Source organism: Rattus norvegicus, chromosome 4 (assembly GCF_036323735.1).
Source record: "Rattus norvegicus strain BN/NHsdMcwi chromosome 4, GRCr8, whole genome shotgun sequence".
Classification (NCBI taxonomy): Eukaryota; Metazoa; Chordata; class Mammalia; order Rodentia; family Muridae; genus Rattus; species Rattus norvegicus.
Genome location: NC_086022.1, coordinates 163,351,487 through 163,370,800, shown reverse-complemented (window position 1 = coordinate 163,370,800; position 19,314 = coordinate 163,351,487). Strand labels below are relative to the sequence as shown.

At 48.2% G+C, this 19,314-nt stretch overlaps 1 protein-coding gene across 4 annotated transcripts; it reads right to left on the bottom strand.

Annotated features, from left to right (window-relative positions):
• Positions 1-656: 656 nt before the first annotated feature.
• On the bottom strand, positions 657-11,209 carry Nrip2 (nuclear receptor interacting protein 2). 4 transcript variants are annotated; one of them, XM_001071392.8, is made up of 6 exons: positions 9,641-11,148; positions 4,343-4,492; positions 2,978-3,060; positions 2,067-2,188; positions 1,825-1,877; positions 657-1,574 (listed from the first exon to the last, which is right to left on the bottom strand). In XM_001071392.8, exons 1-6 carry the CDS (start codon positions 9,827-9,829, stop codon positions 1,482-1,484), a joined length of 690 nt encoding a protein of 229 aa, XP_001071392.2. In that variant the 5' UTR covers positions 9,830-11,148; the 3' UTR covers positions 657-1,481. The 4 variants fall into 4 exon arrangements, with proteins under 4 accessions (XP_001071392.2, XP_006237493.1, XP_063142935.1 ...); XM_006237431.5 differs by having other exon boundaries at positions 657-1,877; positions 9,641-11,187; XM_063286865.1 differs by lacking the exon at positions 4,343-4,492 and having other exon boundaries at positions 9,641-11,184.
• Positions 11,210-19,314: the final 8,105 nt, after the last annotated feature.

Here is a 19,314-nt window from a genome sequence, read left to right as displayed (position 1 = left end):
ACACACACACACACACACACACACACGAGCCAAAAGAGGATGTCCAGACTCCTGCTTTCTTTCCGTCCAGTTTACTCCCTTGAAACAGGATGTGTAGTCAGCTGCTCACTAAGACAAGTGATCTACCTGTGTCTGCATCACACAGTGTTAGGGTTACAAACATCTGAGCAGTGTGCATGCGTGTGTTTCGCCTGTACTTATGACTGTGTAAGGGTGTCAGAAGCCTTGGAAATGGAGTAACAGGCAGACGGGTGAGCTACCGTGTATGTTGGGAATGAAGCCCTTTACATGGGGGCTGAGGCTCAGATTCAGGTTCTGAAGCCTGCCTGGCACATGCTCCTCCCCACCAAGCCATCTCCCTCCTCCCCACTAAGCCATCTCCCTCCTCCCCACTAAGCCATCTACCTCCCCAGCCTCAGGGCTTTCGAACTAAGTGAATAGAGTAAAAGAAAATGGAGACTGTCAGAGTCCAGTATTTACCTCACAGTGGAGGTAATACTTATTTGGTGCAACTGCATGTATGTTTGTATAGTGCATAGGGTGGTAAGTGTTCTTCACAGGCCTGTGTTCCAGCTCGGGTTCCCTATGTGCCTGAGGGCAGAGGTACTGTGAGCTCCTGGAGGTAAGGAGGAAGAGACCGAACCAGAACAGCAGCCTTAGAGAAACATTGTTTATTCAAATGCGGAAGCAGGCCAAGGGCCTGCCCTGGGCTGGTCTGCCTCTAATGGTGCAGGAGGAGGCAGACTGGGAGGGAGCTTGTCTCAAAGCACTGCAATGAGGGAGGGAGTCGGGATTGAGACGAGGAGCCCCACACCCAGCACCCAGAGTGCTTTTGAAAGTGAAGAAAGTGACACTTTGTGTGCTGGTTCCTCTTTGGTCCACATAGGCTTTGTATTGAGTTCCCACGTAAGGGGCCCAGTTCCCTGGTTTGGGTTAGAAATATTGTCTCTCTTCCCCTAAGACTTGAGAGTCAGCTCAGCCAGAAAGACACTCAGACATCTGCCACCCAGAAAGAGTACTGACTACAGGCCCTCAGCTCAGGGACTGCCTTCCTAACCAACAGCCCTACTTGTGTCCCCCCTCCCCAGCTGTAAGCAGATGAGTACATGTGTCAGGAGGGCCAGCTTGGGGTGGACTTCAGGCTGGTGGAGGCAGCAGGTAACTTTGACCCCCACAGCCAGGGTAAAGTCTAGAGCCCATTTTCTGGAGGTCCCTTTCTATAAGTGACTGGGTTGTGCACTTGGTAAGGGATAAGAGAGATTGGGGAAGCCAGGACCTCAGAGTCACAGTACTCTCGGTAGGAGTTCCTAGGGCAGAGGGCAGCGATGGAGAAGCAGAAGAAAGGTGGCCTACTGCGGGATCAGGGTGGTGAGTAAAGAGATTAATGCAGTGGTCTCCAGATGCCCTGCTCAGGTAATACCCACTCCACACCACTCTTCCCTAAGGCACGGTGTTGCCCTAGGGACTGGCTGAGACAGTGGTCACTGGCCAGGCTCTTGATACAGAGGCAGGAAGGGCAGCTCCGAGAAGGGGGCTTTCAGCCGAAGCACTCCACGGTCCAGGTCAATGCAGCACTGCCGTGGGGACCGCGGATGTGTGGTCACCTCCCTGCTAGCTCATACCTGCTCCCTTTTGCCTCCCGCTACTCCCATGCCCCTGCCCCATCAGAGGGGGAATGAACCCATTTCATTTTCCTTTTGGGGATAATTAAGCAAGTTCCGAGTTTTTAGCACCTCTCAGTCTTGCCAGTCTGATTGGGGCTTCCACCCTGAGCCTTCTATCTGTCCTAGCATTTTGGGTCAGGCCCAAGCATGGACACCTTACCTTGAGGGAAAGCAGAGTCTGCAGTCCCAGGCAGAATTCAGGACTGTCCACATCTGCAGGAACCATTGGGAAACAAGGTTGGCTTTCTGACCACTGCCACCCTCCGCTGATCACTCACTCCTCTCCCAGCCCATCCACTCCCGCAGCTGAGACCAGCAGAGTGGTAATCTGTGCATCCTGGGAGCAATCTCTGACAGGACCCAAACCACTCAGAAGAGAGGTAGGAGAGGGGAAGGACTTACCCACCACCTGGGCCGAGCATGCCACCGTCTCCTGCCCCAGCTCCAGCTCCACCTGTTCCACCTGACTTGTTGACTCAGGTGCCAGATCCCCACCTGGGGCTTGGGGGACCCTCTTTCCTAACCTGTGGTTAGAAAGCAAGGATTATAGACACCACAGTCTCCCGTTCCAGCCCCCTCCCCCACAGCCCCAAGTTAAAAAGTCAGTACATTCCCCCCCACCCTCCCCCAAAAAATGTCCAGGTGCAGGCCTTTAATCTCAGCACTTGGGAAGCAGAGACAGATCTCTGAGTTGGAAGCCAGCCTGGTCTACAAAATGAGTTCAGGGCTATTACACGGAGAAACTCTGTCTCAAAAACAAACAAAAAATGCTAATACTGACCTAGGCTGTCTTTCCAGTCCTTGACCCAGGTAAGGCTCAGCTGTTTTCTGCCAGAGCTGCCTGACCAACCTTCCCCAGTTTAAGAAAACAGAATAGCTGTACTGAGAGAGTTTGTATGCCATCATTTCACTCTTGATTGTTGGTTTTGTTTGGGTTGGTGGGGAGGCTGTGGTTTTTGAAATAGTCTTGTAGAGCCTAGGCTGTCTCAGATATCTTAGGTAGCCAAGGCTGACCTTGAATTCCTAGTTCTTTACCCTCAGATGTTAGGTTTGCAGACACGAGCCACAGCCACCGGCAGCCATCTTCAGTAGATACTTTGAATACATTTCATCAACCCAGAGAAACTACACCCCAAAACTCAGTGTGGCCTGTAGTGCCAACACAAACCCACACACAGGAGGCTGAGGCAAAAGGTTGTTGTTTTTGAGGCCAACATGGGCTACACAGGGAAACCCTGTATCAAAAAACAAAAAGGGGATTGGGCAAGGGGAGGAAACACCACCCACTGCTGTGGCTTAGGCTGTACTCTTACCCCAGGCGCCTGAGGCATCCAGCAGATATCTGATTGTGCTGGGTCCCTGTGTCCACAGCCACACGAAGCATCTGGTCCTGGCACTAAGAAAGAAGCATTGTGATGAGTTAGTAAGTACCCCCAGGAGGGGACTGGGTCGGAACTCTCAACTTGCTGACCTCTTCAATGTTTCCCTTTAAGAGATGAGGGGATGCGTGAGTTTTCAGAAGTGAAACTGACTCTCCCAAAAACCGATCCGGAAAGTCATATTCCACATCTCCACATGGCGAGTTCATTAAGTTGAGAAAGATCTGGGCCAGAATGGCCATCTGTTTGTTTACAGGAACCTGAAGGCCTCCTAGTCAAAGAGCTACAGTCTGGAAGGGCTAAGAAGACAAACCTTTTCTGTGGACACTCAAGATTTGGGTGACCAAGAATGGAAAGAGGAAGACAAATCACTGCCTTGGGGTATTGATAGGCACCGAGGTGGACACCTCGATACATACACAGAAAAATCAGTTTTCTTGTTTCAAACACTGAGCAGCTACTGTGTGGAATGTGTGGCTAGTAGATAATGAGTACCATTCCCTGGCATTGTTAAAGAGATGAAGTCTGACTCCTCCATGGTAGAGCAGTAAGTCTATAGAAGGACCATGAACAGCATGCCTCAGGACACGGAGCTGTTCCTTGCTGGACAGAGAAAAGTTCAAGGAGGAGGCAGCATCAGAGTTGGGCCTTAAAAAATAAGAACGTGGACAAAGGATGATTGGAGATTAGGAAGTAAGATTTCTGGGCAGAGAATCAGTGGACATTTACTGGGATTGTCCCACCAGGAAGTGGGTGCTCCAATGGCTCTCGAGATGAGGGACCTTGGGGCCATAGAGATGGCTCAGTGGTTAAGAGCATCTGCCACTCTTCAAGAATACCTGAGTTCAGTCCCTGGATTGGGCAGCTCACAACTCCAGCTCGAGAGGATACAACAGCCTCTTCTGGCCACTGCCTGGGCATTTGTGCGCACAAGCGCGTGCGCACACACACACACACACACACACACACACACACACACATGCACACCACATCATAGCCTAAGATCCTTCTTCACCTTGGAACATGAGCCTTGCATACACATGTGTACCTTTCCAATGTGTGCAGTACAGAAAAGCAAATGTTCATTTACATACAGTTTGATAAAAGCATGGGGGCACAGTGCTACAACAGTGTGGACAGCTGGCAGTACACAGAGGAGACAGACAAGACAGACAGAAAGTAGATGCTGGCCCAGAAAAGGAAAGAAACGCCTTCTTGACAGCCCAGGCAGAAGGGAAAGCTTGTGAAGTGAGCAGACTCAGCAGGAAGGTCAAAGTCGGAACCTGGGAGACTTCTTACCTTGCAGTTGACAAGAAGAGCTGGAACCTGTGTCGCACTGGTCCTGCTGCTGTCATGGCCACGGATCAGAGCCTGCAGCAGGGGGGACTCCCCCTGAAGCCGCCTCTGCTTTCCCTCCACCAGGCGTCTTTGGATCACACTGTGTGGCTGCTGGCTCCATCACAAAATAGTGAAAGCAGTCTAAGCCGAGGATACAGGCCACTTGCTTCCCCATCTTAAACCTTGCAAACCACAGGATCTTTGCCCCAGCTCTACCCAAGACAGGAGCAGTAAGGAAGTAGCTGAGGGATGGTTCAGCAGTTAAGAGCACTGGCTGCTTTTCTAGAGGACCTGGGTTCAATTCCTATCACCTACACAGAGGCTCATAACTAGCTCCAGTATGATACAATTGCACAGTAGAACAGGTCTGTCACCCGGCACTTGCCAGGTGGAGGAAGGAAAGTCAGGAATTCAAAGCCATCCTCAGCTACATGGCAAATTTGAGGCCAGCAGGGCCTAAGTGTCTCAAAATATTTTAAAATATGATTGTAACAAATATGAGCCAACCGATGGTGGCATATAACTATTTTTTAAAATATTTATTATGTATACACCATACAGCTTTCTGCCTGCATGTATGCCTGCAAGCCAGAAGAGGGCACTAGGCCTCATTACAGATGGTTGTGAGCCACCATGTGGTTGCTGGGAATTGAACTCAGGACCTCTGGAAGAGCAGTCAGTGCTCTTAACCACTGAGCCATCTCTCCAGCCCTGGCACACGACTTTAGTCCAAAGCACTGGAGAGGCAGAGGCAAGCAGATCTCTGAGCGTTCACGGCCAACCTGGTCTACAGAACAAGTGCCGGGGTACACTGTCTCAACCCTCTCCCCAACCTCAAAAGAGTGCTCAGGCTAGAATAATGAATGATTATCCTCGACCTCCCCCATCTGTAGCCACCCTCATCCAGCCTGAATCCTGCCAGCTCTGCTTCCTTTCTTTGTAGGAACGCCTACTGTATCCAAACTCCCACAATTCTCTTGGGCTCCTGGACACCTTCCCCCTCTCACAGAAGCCTGCCTCCAGGTCTTGCCTTTCTACACTGACTTAGCTAAAGCCCTGCTACTCACAGTGTGGTCCTCAAGCCAACACATACAGAATTTATTATCTATGGTTGTACTTGAGATCTTAAGAGGTGGTGGTGGGTGTGTGTCTGTGCGTGTTTTGCCTATATGCATTTCTGGGACCTATGAAGTCCAGAAGACGACATCAGATACCCTAGAACTGGAGTTGCAGATGGTCACGAGCTGCCAGTATGCACTAGGAATAAAATCTGTGTCCTCTGGAAGAGCAGCCTCTAAGCCATCTCTCCAGCCCTAAACCAACAGCTTTAAGGACATGCTAAAGCCTGTTTTGTTTTGTTTTGTTTTTTTAATTTGTTTATTTTATGTATGTGAGTACACTGTGGCTCTCTTCAGACACACCAGAAGAGGGCATCAGACCTCATCACAGATGCTTGTGAGCTATAATGTGGTTGCTGGGAATTGAACTCAGGACCCCTAGGAAGGGCAGTCAGTGCTCTTAACCACTGAGCCATCTCTCCAGCCAGCTAAAGCCTGTTTGAAATGCAGAGTCTCAGGCCTGCATCAAGCATTTTGTTTCTGTTCTATTGTTTTCTGGTGCTCAGGCTTAAACTCAGAAGCTTGCACATATCTGGCAAATGCTCTACTGAGCAGCTGCTCTCCCAGCTCTGAATATGCTTGGTTTCGTTTCATTTCATTTGGTCATTTGGTTTCTTTCTTTGTTTTGTTGTGGTTTGATTCGGTTTTGGTTTGGTTTTACTTTTTGTTTGTTTGTTTGTTTTTTTTCAAGACAGTGTTTCTCTGTGTAGCCCTGGCTGTCCTAGAACTCAATCTGTAGACCAGGCTGGCCTCAAACTCAGAGATCTGCTTCCTGAATGCTAGGTGCTGTGATTAAAGGCATGTGTCACCATCACCTGACATTTTGTTTGTTTTATGACACAGTCTTACTATGTAACCCTGGCTAATCTGGAACTTTCTCTGTAGACCAAGTTGGCCTTGAACTAACAGAGATTCACCTGCCTCTTCCTCCCAAGAGGTTTAAAGGGCGTATGCCATCCAGTCCAGCCTAGCCCCTAATCTTGTTTCAGTAAGATTCCTACACAGTCAAGTTTGATAAATGCTTAAGTAAAATGTAAAAACAACTGTACGCTCCAGATACGGTGTTGTGTTCCTGTAAACTTCCAGTGTTCAGAAGGCTGAAGCAGAATAGCCACTCTAGGCTACCTTTAAAAAAAAAAAAAAAAAGGAACTGGTGTGGTGCTATATATAGGACTAAGGAGGAAGAGACTGGTGGATATCTGTGAGTTCAGGGCCACATAGCAAGTTCCAGAACAGCCTGAGCTGCATAGTAAGAACCTATCCTGAAAACAAATTTTTAAGTGCTATTCGCCAGTAGGGACAGCCTACCTTTGTTTTTTATTGTTATTGTGTGTTTGCTTTGGGGTTCTTGTTGTTGTTGTTGTTTAATGTGCATTGCTGTTTTTGCCTGCATGTATACAGGCACGATGGTGTCAGATCTTGGAGTTACAGACAGTTGTGAGCTGCCATGTGGGTGCTGAGAATTGAACCCGGGTCCTCTGGAAGTGCAAGCAATGCTTTTTTTTTTTTTTTTTTTCTCGGAGCTGGGGACCGAACCCAGGGCCTTGCGCTTCCTAGGCAAGCGCTCTACCACTGAGCTAAATCCCCAACCCCGCAAGCAGTGCTCTTAACCACTGAGTTGTATCTCCAGCCCCTCTTGCTTTGTTTTGTTTTGTTTTGTTTTGTTTGTTTTTGAGTCAGGGTTTCTCTATGTAGCCTTGACTGAGGGAATTCAATATGTAGTCCAGGCTGGCTTCAAACTCACAAGAGATCTGCTTTCTTCTTCCTCCCAAGTGCTGGGATTAAAGGTGTGAGTGGCTACACCGAGTTCTGCATTTTCTGAACTGATCCCTAGATGACCTGGCTATTGTCTTTCTGGATTGTCCACCACACACGGCTCTCATACTCTAGAGGCACTACTCTTGCCTGGCCAGACTGTTTCACCTCAGCCTCTAGTCTTGCTCACCTCCCCAGGAAGCCCCTCCTTTCCAGTTCTCACTAGGCTGATCTGGACACATAGTTTCCTACACTTCATTGAGTAGAAAGGTAAAAGGGCCTTGCTTCTACCTCTGACTCCACCTGCAGGTCTGGCCTCTGGGTTATTCTGTCCTCCGTCATTCTCCCCCCCTTGTAGCTCATTTGGTCTTGATTCTCACAGATGTTATTTTTGGATTTCACCCCCACTGCAGCCTGGAAGGGCCTTCAAATCAGATTTGTCTTGCTCGTCTTTCTGTCCCAGGGCCTAGTTCAGCATAAAGAGGCTCTGTGGCTTGTGAACTGGGGGTGGTTCCATCATAGCAAACTTGCCTCGCATGCACGTCTCATCCCCAGTACAGAAAAGAAAAAGAAAAAAGACATGAAAGAAAGTGGTTCGTTTTAGTCTTGTATGGGATCACACTTCTGTGATCACAGCATTCAGGAGAGGGAGGCAGAAGGATCACCACAAAGATGAGGTCAGCCTGGGCTACATAGTGAGTCCCATCTCAAAAATAAAGTACAATTAATCCTGTTGATTATAAGCTTAAAAGGCACCGTTGTAAGCCAGCCTGGGTTATATAGCAGATTCAGGCCACCAGGGCTACGTAGTGAGACTGAAAAAAATCAAATGGCTGCAGCCTCCCAGGCCCCACACACCCCTCCACCTGACCCCGGGAGCCTGGGATTGTTTTTCCACCCTTGGCCTCAGGAGACCCTGGCAACAAGCTGCTGCTCTGGGAAAGCACAGCCAGCTTGGGACCCAAGCGGTTCCCATGCCCGCCCTTCCACAGTGACTCCAGGCTCCTCCATGTTGGGAAGTATGCATCAGGGCCATCCCAAACGGGAAGAGGGGCTCCCAGAGTATAGCTTCTTCATTCCCTAAGTCTTAGGAGCTGCCTGCTGCAGATCATGCAGGTGACGAGGCAAAGGAGAAAGGTGAGAAACCCTGGTGTCAAAAGGCTGGGCTTGCTACTCTGAGGTGGTGGTGTCCACAGGGCAACTTCTGGGCAAGACAGGTACAGGACTATATGGAGAAGCACAAGACCCATGCCCCAGAGGCACCAAAGAACCTGCTCTCCCACCCCTCCCCATTCCTCAGCTGTCTCCTGTCTTCTCCTGTGGGCTGCTGAGATGGGACTAGGGGATACCTGGAGAGAAAACTCAGACCTGGAGTAGGACAGAAAGGTAGAGCCAGGTCATTCAAAGCAACAGAGGATGCATTTACCCCCAGGGAGAAGTGGCCTCCACAGAATGGAATTCTGTATTCTCTGGACCCTCCAGAATTCACAGCAACTCAGAAGCTAAAAAGAACCATAACAAGAAGTGCTCCCAGTCATTTACCTAGTGTTTCTATTAGCCAGGCTCTGTCATGGTGCTAAGTACGTGGAAGCCCAGGCAACTTCTTTACCAGGCGGATGCTCAGAGCTTTACCCCTTTCTAACAGATGGAGATAACAAGGCACAGAGACACAACTTTCCCAATAACAGCCAGAATTTCGCTCCAAGCAAGGTGGCTCCAAAGCCCATGCTCTTGGTTTTATATCCCTGAAGGCAAAGACTGCACGCTGACCCTAACCCCCTAGCCTCACTGTCACCCTGCTCCTGTTCCCTCCGGAGGCCAAGACTGCTGCAGTGGTTGGGGAGGAAAGGACATAAGGACACAGACACTGATGGTCCAGGTCAGAGCCATATGAACCCAATTGCCCAGAAGACCCTCAATAAGTGCACGATGAGGGGAAAGGGCAGGGGTGGGGGGTCGGGTCTGAGGAATGGGTCAAATTCATGGGCAGCTTTGAAGGAATCTAGAAGTAGGAGTCATAACCTAGGTTGACCCATCCTCTAGGCCTTACTGTCCTTATGAGCCCATTACATGGGAATCTCGGGTCCTCTAAGCTCCAACTGAACAGCATAACTCTCCACTGCCCCCAGGAGAGCCTTGAGCTTTAAGGGCGACAAAACGGCGGAAGCTGAGTTATGAGCCCAGGGACCCTCACTGCCACCAGGCCAAGAAACATCCCAATGAAGGATCTGGGGAGGATTGGGGGTGGGAGGGCTGCAAGTTGGCAGAAATATCTCTCCCATCTCAACCAAAGATAGAAATTTGAATATTGAGGCTCTGCCCTTTAGATCACCTCCCTGCACCCCAAACACAGGATATGAGAAGAGGAAAGGGTCAGGGGCCTTACCAGGTCCTTAGAGGTGCCTAACCTCTTGAGGCTGTCCAGGGGCAGCAGGTCAGCCGAGTCCTTGTGCAAGAACTGGGTGGCCTGTTTGAGTCGGCGCTGCTGGCTCAGGTGGGCTCGGTCCCGAATCGAGGCTTCCTGTTCTTTCCTAGAGTCTCCCTCATCTCTCCTGGCCTCTTGCCCAGTGCTCATGGTCCTCTGTGGAAAGCAGACAGGGGTGTATGGGAGTCTCTCTCCACCTCTCTTTGGCTCCCAGCTCCTCCTGTAGCTTCTGCCTTTCTCTGTCTCCGGACTGCGGCTCTCCCTCTGACAGGAGGGTCTCAGCAGGGAGAAAAGAAGAAATAAATAAATAATAGGCGGGAACCGCCGCGTCAGACACCGGTTTCCAAAGATTGCAGTAGAGGGAGGGAGCGAGGTTCCGGCTGGAAAAACCCAGCCTTAGAGGAGAGGGAGGGCTGGCAGGGCCTGCAGCTGGTAGGCTGCAAAACCCCGCAGCTCTGGGGTCCTACTCAGAGTGGGCGGTGGATGGCGTGTGTGTGTGTGTGTGTGTGTGTGTGTGTGTGTGTGTGTGTGTGTGTGTGTGTGTGTGTGTGTGTGTGTGTGTGTGTGTGACTGTCAGGAGGTTGTGCCAAGTCATCAGAGAGGGGTGAGTGCCATTGTGTGGGCTGCATGTTTGGTTATGTGTGGGGAGGCAGGCAAGCCCCTGTCTCTTGTCTGTTTGTGGGCTGGCTCTGCTGAGCTCCTTCCAGTCTCCAGACAGTCAGACACCCAGCGCTTTCCTCCTGCTGCTGCCCTTTGCTGAAGGGTTTGAGGTGCTGGCCAGAGAGGGACAGGATGAAAGTGCCCTACTCAGTTTTCCTCCGTCAGCCATCAGACACCTTCCGTGCTTGACCTCTCCCTGTCAGATGGTCCCAATATCTCCTCTCGAATTGCAACAAGATCAGGCATGCTGTAGTAATACACAGCTCTGAGATTTTCCTTATTAGAGGCTGAAGTCCCTGTGATACGATGATGAAGTCTGGGGACCATTCTGGGCCTAGTACTCTCTCCAACTAGGTTAGTCCATAACTCACCTTGGTCCCCTCCTGTCCTTGTTATGTGAAGTTGTAGTTACAGAATCCAATCCAGGCCTGGTGGTCCAGTCCTAGAATCCCAACTAGGAATTGGGAAGGTAAGACAGGAGGATCACAGTTTGCTGCCTGCCTGGACTACAGCATGAGTTCAAATCCAGGCTTTCAATTTAGTGAAATCTCAAAAATAAAAAAAAGAAGGGGGCTGAAGAGATGGCTCAGTGGTTAAGAGCACTGGCTGCTCTTCTGGAGGACCAGGGTTCAATTCCCAGTATCCACATGGCAGCTCACAACTGTCTGTAACTCCAGTTCCAGGGGGTCCTTGGCACCAGACATGCACTTGGTATGCGTGTGTGTGTGTGTGTGTGTGTGTGTGTGTGTGCGTGCGTGCGTGCGTGTGTGTGTGTGTGTGTGTGTGTGTGTGTGTGTGTATGTATGTATGCTTGATGTCCCAGAGAAGGAATACTAGAGGGTTAAGGCAGGAGTAGGTAGGTGAGTTGGGGGGGGGGGGTTCTTGGAGAGGAGACCAGGAAGGGGATAACATTGGAAATGCAAACAAATAAAATGATTAATAAATAAAATCAAAACAACAACAAAAGAAAAAGAAGGGTCCAGAAAGATGGCTTGGGACTTAAAGAGTGATTACTGCTAGCCTAGCAGTGGTGGTGCATGCCTTTAATCCCAGCATTGAAAGGCAGAGGCAGGCGGATCTCTGTAAGTTCAAGGCCAGCCTGATCTACGGAGCGAGTTCTGGGACAGCCAGGGCTACACAGAGAGACCCTATTGAAAACCTTCCAAAACAAGAAGAGTGCCTACTGTCCTGATTCCAGGTAGCTCACAGACACCTGTCACCCCAGCACATGTGTGGGATATACTCAGACACACAAAAGGGATAAAAACAAAGTAGCAAAATCAGCTTAAATGGAAATAATAATAAAAAGGAGTTGGGGTGGGACTACAGAGATAGCACAAACTGCTTACTGCCCTTGCAGTGTGGTTCTAGAACGCCAGTCAGACGGCCATCTACAACTCCAGTGCCAGCCAGGAGATCTGACGCCCTCTTCTGGACTCCTAGCACGTGTACCCAGAGATGTACCTATTCCCCACACGCGAAGGCACATTTATATATAGACAATTTTTAAAAAGTAAAAAGCTACCGAAGATGGTAGAATGCTTGCCTAACACCTGGTTCCCCAAAACAGCAACACAAAATACAGAATCCACAAATATCCCCAGGGGGCTGAGGCAGAGGATTGCTCAAGCCCAGGATTCCAGGGTCAGATTGGGCAAATCAGTAGCTTGGTCAAAACAATAGCCAATCATTTAGGGCTGGAGAGATGAGCCAGAAGCTAGGAACACAAGGCTCAATTCCCAGCACCCACACATAGCAGCTCACGATTGCCGGAAACTTCAATTTCAGGGGTCCCACACTCTCTTACCTCAGGCGCCAGGCATGTGTGTGTTTCCCAGACATACACGCAGACAAAACATCCATGCACATAACATAAACAAATACATTTTTTTAAAAAAATCACTTCTGAGGAATATCTCTTTGTAATCATTGTAATCTCTAATGAACAAACAGGAAGAAATTTCCAGCATCCCTCTGGAAGGTTGTTGTCTCTTTGGTTGTGAGCCTCTTTTTCCTTTTCTTGTGTAGTATTGACTCTCCTTGAACTCCCTATATAAAACAGGCTGAGATCCTCCCAGAGATCCTCCTGCCTTGTTGGGATAAAGGTGTGTGCCACCATGTTCTGGGTTTTTTGTTTGTTTGTTTGTTTGTTTGTTTGTTTTTTCATTTTTAGATTAATCTTATGTGATGAGTATTTACCTGCACCCATGTATGTGTAGCATGTATATGCCTGGTGGCACAGAGGTCAGAAGAAGAGCATTGGTTCCCCTGGATCAGATGGCTGTGAGCCATTATGTGGGTGCTGGGACTTGACCCCTGGTCCTCTACAAGAGCACAGTACTCTTTAGTACTGAGTCAACTCTCCAGCCCCCTCCATAGCACTCTTCAGGGATGGGTTGGAGGGAGGGTTTCCTTCCCAAGACACCTGAAAAGGTCTTGTGGTTTACAGAAATACCACAGTGGATTGGATATGAACTCAGAAGTCTTGAAAGAAAAATGGAGGTGCCAGGATCGAGCTCACTCCATGTCTCAGGTTCTCCTCTGAGTGATGTGCCCTCAGGCTTAGAAAACAGTATTTACCGAGCCTCTTTGGTGCACTAGTCCCTAAGCTAGCCTAGAATTACCTGAGTAGGGAGACTCAACAAAGGGTCCTGACTACCTTGATTGATGTGGGAAGGCCCGCCCTAGTTGTAAGTGACACCTTCAGACAGCAGCTCAGAAAAACCATCCCGGCAGCAGAAAGAGTGTCTCCCCCTTTGCTTGCTCAGCCTCCCTCTCGCTGACGGTTGATCTGCCCTGTTGTTGCTGCTGCCTGCTTCACTGCTATTAGAGCCTATGGTTCCAAGTTTCTGTTGTAGACTAGGGACCAATGGCTCTCCCAGCTTCTAATGCCAGATTGGGACCATTGAGGCACTAGCCTCAAGGACAGAGTAACCACTGGGTTCTCAACACTCAGGCATGAGTCTGCTGCTGTCGCTCTTTTAAAGCTGACTTAGTAGGTGTGTGTGTGTGTGTGTGTGTGTGTGTGTGTGTGTGTGTGTGTGTGTGTTCTATGGTTCTGTTCCCCTAGAGAATCACCCATATTCAGAGAGAATCTTCTCTCAGTTAAAGCTCTCTAGAGTCTCAGTTACAGACTCTCCGAGTTATAAGTCACAGCAACTATTATAAGAGAAAACATTTCGTTGCAGGCTTGATTACAGTTCCAGAGGTTTAGTCTATTATCATCATGGTGGGGAGCATGCAACAGGCCTGAGAGTTACAATGCAATAGCTGAGAGCTACATCCTGATATGCTGGCCAAGAGAGGCAAACAGACTGGACCTGGTATGGGCTTTTGAAACCTCAAAACCCACATCCAATCCTTCTCAAACAGTGCACTCCCTGGTGACTATTCAAATGTATAAGCCTATGGGAGCCATTCTCTTTCAAACCACCACGCAGACATACCCAGAGTTGTGTCCCCAGATGACTCCATATCTAGTAAGTTGGAACTGCAGATTGTGTATGCCTGTGTGTGCACACAAATGTGCATATATTACATACATGCCGAGATGAAACCTAGGGCCTCACACATACTAAACACATCCTCTACAGACAAACTACAGCCCCAGCCCCGTTTGTGATTCTAGACTTGTACTGTGTACTGTATCACCCGGTCACTGAGCATTTAAGTCCAGTTCACTTGAAAAAAGTTCTGCTTAACAGCTCACCTTGCATTTGAAAAGCAATATAGGAAACACCGTGAGACATCTTATTTATTTCCAAGTCATTGTCAGACAGGAATATTTTGGATCTGTTTGGTTCAACAAAATAACCTATAAAGTCAATTTGTTTCATCTTGATTTTTCACATATAATTTTTCACACACATAAATTTTCACGATATAATTTGTTTATTTATATATTTAGGCTTGCCGAGCACCTGACTATACACCTCTGTAGCCCTGGATAGCCTCGAACTCGTTTTCTACACCATGCTCACCTTGAACCTGTGCTGGTCTTCCTGCCTCTCCTCTTGTATCTGGAGATTATAGATTGCACCACCACACCTCACTTATCTATTTTGTTGTTATTGTGAGGGATGGAGCCGGGGTCTCATGAATACTGAGAATGTGCTTTACCAATGTGCCATATCCATGATCCCAGCTATTAAATGTTCAAACCTACCTGGGAAACGCCATTGTATTTCCATAACAACCGCTGATTCTAGCACAGGTTGCTCCTCTGATGTGTATAATCTGACTCCAACATTCCTTAATGATATCAGGAAGTTCTTTGTGTCTAATCTAAATCCCTGTGAATAAATACACACATGTGTAATAATATGCATGTATATGTGTGGGTCCAAATTCCGCCCCACTGCAGAACACCGCCTTTAGGGAGGCAAAATGCATGGAGCTTGACTGTGCTTGTCCCACACCGTTGCTGCTGGGCTGTTTTTGCGGGGTGGGAAGACGCAGTCGGAGATGGGGAGGCTGAACCTGGGGTCCTCAGGTCCCCCAGGTGGGGACCATGAAGAGGAGTCAGGAACAAAGGATAAGAAAGGATGGGGGTCCACTGGCCCTCTATGAGGCTGGGACTAGAAGCTCCCAAACTCCTGGACATTTAAGCATTGCTGAGTTTCGAGGAGTTGGGAGCAGAGTTGAGGCCCCGCAGGCTGGGGGAAATGGGAGCTCAGGCTTAGCTCAGTGGTGAGTGCCCTTAGGTTGACCGGAGGTTGTGGCTGGAAGCGCAGAGAGGTCTCTGCCGGAGACTTTAACTGCAGCTCTGTAGTCAAACACCTTCTCCATATTCCCCATGGCAGATCTCGATGAAAGAGACAGTCCTTGGTTCCAAACTGTTTATTGACTGTTCATCGCGGAAAATGGATACATACCCACTTCTCGGAGTGCACCTGAGATTAAATACCTTTTGCAGGGAGGAAAGTCCGGGAAGGGGAGCTTATTGGCTAAACCCTTGGACCTCTTGGCACCTCATTAGCAAGGAGAACTCTGTTTTGGGGTATGTGACCAACATGGGGAGCATGGCACGTGTTCAGCCAAGAATCTGACAGGGGAGACGACTACCATTTCTGGTGGATACCCACTGAGTCTCTGGGGTCTCAAACCGGCTCGACCTTACCAAGCTTCCCGGCATGGTTTACCGTCCCACATCTATGAATACATATAATCTCACTAACCGAAGCTAACCTCAAACTTACTATGTAGCCAAGGATGACCTTGAACTCCTGATCCTCTAACTCTCTGCAGCTATTGTTCAAACCACAGGTGAGACCTAAAGGCTTCTTCTTTTTTTTTTTTTTTTTTTTTTTTTTTGCCTTTAAATATCCTCATATCCTTTCAACATTCATTTCTTTTTCTTTTTTTTTTTTTTTTTTTTTCGGGGCTGGGTACCGAACCCAGGACCTTGTGCTTCCTAGGCAAGCACTCTACCACTGAGCCAAATCCCCAACCCCTCAACATTCATTTCTTAATGCTGATAGTGCAGCTCTTGCCTTAGCTGATAGGATGAGCTGGGCCTGTGGGCTCAGTGAAATCTCCCAGGCATGCACTCCACCACAAAAGGAAACTCCCAGAATATTCGAGGAAGAGTGAGTTATTCAGAGCTGGACAGACAGCTCCCTTGAGCCACTGGAAGGTTGAGAGCAGCCAACTATTTCAGGCTTTGTCCTCTGGGCCTGTCAGATCTGCCGAAGGAATGAATGGTGTGGCTTTCGAGAATTCTCCTGCCCAGCAAGGGTCCTAGGAACCCAGTGCCAGTTTTGAAATCTATTACCAAGGGAGGAAACGGTCCTGCTTTCATGTTAAAAGAATGAGCTTCCAAAGACAACCAGGTCAAGTTCACATCTGGTGTTAGTGACTCTGGCCTGATCCCTCCACTCTGTGGAAGCCAAAGCCAGGATACATTAAAGGATGGTGACCTGTCTTGGTATAAAAATGGCATACCCAGGGACGTGGAATTCAGATGTCTCTGCTAAGATTACCACAGCTTGGCCTCAGCAGGTAAAAGTGCTTGCCACACAAACCTGACCACCTGAGTTCAATGCCCAGAACTGACTGTGGAAGGAGAGAACTGATCCCCAAATTTGTCCTTTGACCTACACACACACACACACACACACACACACACACACACACACACAGGCAAACATGGACATACACTAAATAAGCAAATAAATTAAGTATAAAAAACATGATGGAAAAAACAAAAAGTTTCAACTCTTAACCAGAATGGCAACTAGCACTCAAGAGGCTGAAGAAGAATCATCAGCTGGAGGCCAGTCTGAGCTACATAGTGGTGTCATAGGCAGGAGAATCAGGAGTTCAAGGCCACATAGGAAGTTTGAGGCCATCCTGGGATATATCTCCAGGTATACTGACTGGCACATGACTTTGTTCTTCGAACTCAGGAGGCAGAGACAGGAGGATCTTAGGATCTTCGTGAGTTTAAGGCTAGCCTGGTCTACACTGCAAGTTCTATGCCAGTCAGGGCTACATAATGAGACCCTGTCCTAGAAAGTAGAACATTTGGGCTGGAGAGATGGCTCAGAGGTCAAGAGCACTGTCTGCTCTTCCAGAGGTTCTGAGTTCAATTCCCACCAACCACATGGTGGCTCACAGCCATCTGTATTGAGATCCGATGCCCTCTTCTGGCCTGCAGGCATACATGCAGACAGAAAGCTGTATGATGTATACATAATAAATAAATGTTAAAAAAAAAAAAAAGAGTAGAACACTAGATCCAGATGGATCTAGTCCTTGACACCAGGAAAAAAAGTATCAAGAATTTCATGTCACTTTGCTGGATAATTCAGAGTGAGATACTAATCTGAAATACATAATTTGTAGAATTGGAACGAGGTTTAAATGAGAGGTAGACCAGCAAGAAGGAACTATCTGCCTCAGCTTACTTATCTCTAAAGTGGGGTGCATCACAGGGGTTGAATGGGTTGTTTCTGTAGGTCCCTCAGAGCGGTGGTACCATGGGAGCGCACGCACTCTCTGACGTGTCCATCACTTCCCTCACTCTCGGGTCCAGATGAATCAGGTATCTGTTACATCAGCTGTCATTTTATTTTCAGGGTTTGGTGGTGGTGGTGGTGGTGTTTGGAGTTGAGTCTTACTCCATAACCCAGACTGGGTTGGAATTCATGATGATTCTCCTGCCTCAGCCTTCCCGAATGTGAGATTTCAGGGTAATTCTTACACTTTATAATGGCTTCGTTGTCCAGTCCCCCATTTCACCCGAAGGCTTATGAGAGCAGAAACCTTTATTCCTCTTTGTGCACAAGGTTGTTATCTATTTACTCATTTAATTTTTATTTATGTGCACCAGTGCTTTGCCTGCTTATACGTCTGTGCACCATAGTCCTGTCTAGTGCCTGCGGAGGCCAGAAGAGGGTCGGATCTCCTGGAACTGGAGTCATAAACAGTTGTTACCTGCCATGTGAGTTCTTGAGAAATGAACCTGAGCCCTTAGCACGAGCAGTCAGCATTCTCAACTACTGAGCCACCTTTCCAGCCCCTTGACAAGCTGTTTGTTTGTTAGGTTGGTTGGTGTTTTGACACAGGGTTTCTTTGTGTAGTCCTGGCTGTCTTGGAACTAGCTCTGTAGACCAGATCATAAGGATCCACCTGTCTCTGCCTCCAGGGTGCTGGGATTAAAGGCATGCACCACCACCATCTGGCTAGGGATTGGTTTGTTGGTTTCTCTTTTTTCCTTCTTTTCCTTCCTTCCTTTCTTTCGAGTAAACTGCTCCCAAGACTCCACAGAGAAGACGTCATTTTCCCACCTCTCTGCTGACAAAATAGAAACTCATGGAGCACCCACTTCTTAACAGATTCTTTTTTTAGATTTATTTATTTTATTATATACGAGTACACTGTAGCTGTCTTCAGACACACCAGAAGAGGGCATCAGATCCTATTACAGATGGTTGTGAGCCATGTGGTTGTTGCTGGGATTTGAACTCAGGACCTCTAGAAGAGCAGTCAGTGCTCTTAACCCCTGAGCCATCTCTCCAGCCCAGAGCACCCACCTCTTAGTTGGATGCCTTTCTCTTTTCCCGTACTCCTCTGAACTTACTCTATGTCAGTAAGAGTTCGGAATTGATTGGGATGAATTATGTAACATCCCTATGATAGAGCTCTGTGATTGTAACCTGCCATCCCCCAGAGAGAGAGAGAGAGAGAGAGAGAGAGAGAGAGAGAGAGAGAGAGAGAATGAGAGAGAGAGAGAGAAAGGACTTCCCATGATATGATGCAGTCAAGGGAAGAGTTGGGGATTTTTGAGAGCTTTTTCCAGGCTGTTTGGATTCCCAGCCCCCCAAAACTGCAAGGTAGGGCTGGATAGATGGCTCAGTGGTTATGAGCATTAGCTGTTCTTCTAGGGGTCCTGAGTTCAATTCTCAGCAACCATATGGTGGCTTATAACCATCTGCAATGAGATCTGGTGTCCTCTTTTTTTTTTTTTAAAGAAAAACCCTGCAAGGTAAATAGACCTCTTCTATTTATAAAGTGGTCTACTGCTTTATTATAGTAACAAAAAAAAAACTGTCTAATACAGTTTCCCAACTTTATTCTTTCTAGCTTTTACTTATTTGCCTTTTGTTTGTTTGAGTTCTTCAAAGGGCCATGCTCTGTATCCTAAGGTGGCCGTTAACTCACAAGGTAGCCCAGATTGACTTAAAACTCATGGCAATTCTCCTGCCTCAGCCTCCTAAGCAGCTGAGACTGTAGACACCAGAATACACTAGCATGATCTTGGTCACGATCCTGCGAATTCTCTGGAAATGTGTCAAAATCGGAACTGTGGCTCTTTCCAAACATTCTGGCCTTTCAGTCCTTAGCAAAGACTCCTGCCTTGCTCCTCTAGCTTCAGTGGTCTCTTCCGCCCCTTCCAGCCTCTTCTCGTTATCTCCTTTCCTTCCTCCTTACATGTTCTGGGTCTGCCTCAACATCCACGGACACGACCTTTC

What these genes read in the sequence shown, in the direction of transcription:
- Nrip2 (XM_006237431.5), bottom strand. Translation starts at nt 9,829, where the DNA reads ATGAGCACTGGGCAAGAGGCCAGGAGAGATGAGGGAGACTCTAGGAAA. An exon ending in GGATGCCTCAGGCGCCTGGG is followed by an intron (nt 2,189 to 2,977) that starts GTAAGAGTACAG and finishes TTCTAACCACAG; the next exon opens with GTTAGGAAAGAGGGTCCCCC. An exon ending in ATGCTCGGCCCAGGTGGTGG is followed by an intron (nt 1,878 to 2,066) that starts GTAAGTCCTTCC and finishes TGGTTCCTGCAG; the next exon opens with ATGTGGACAGTCCTGAATTC.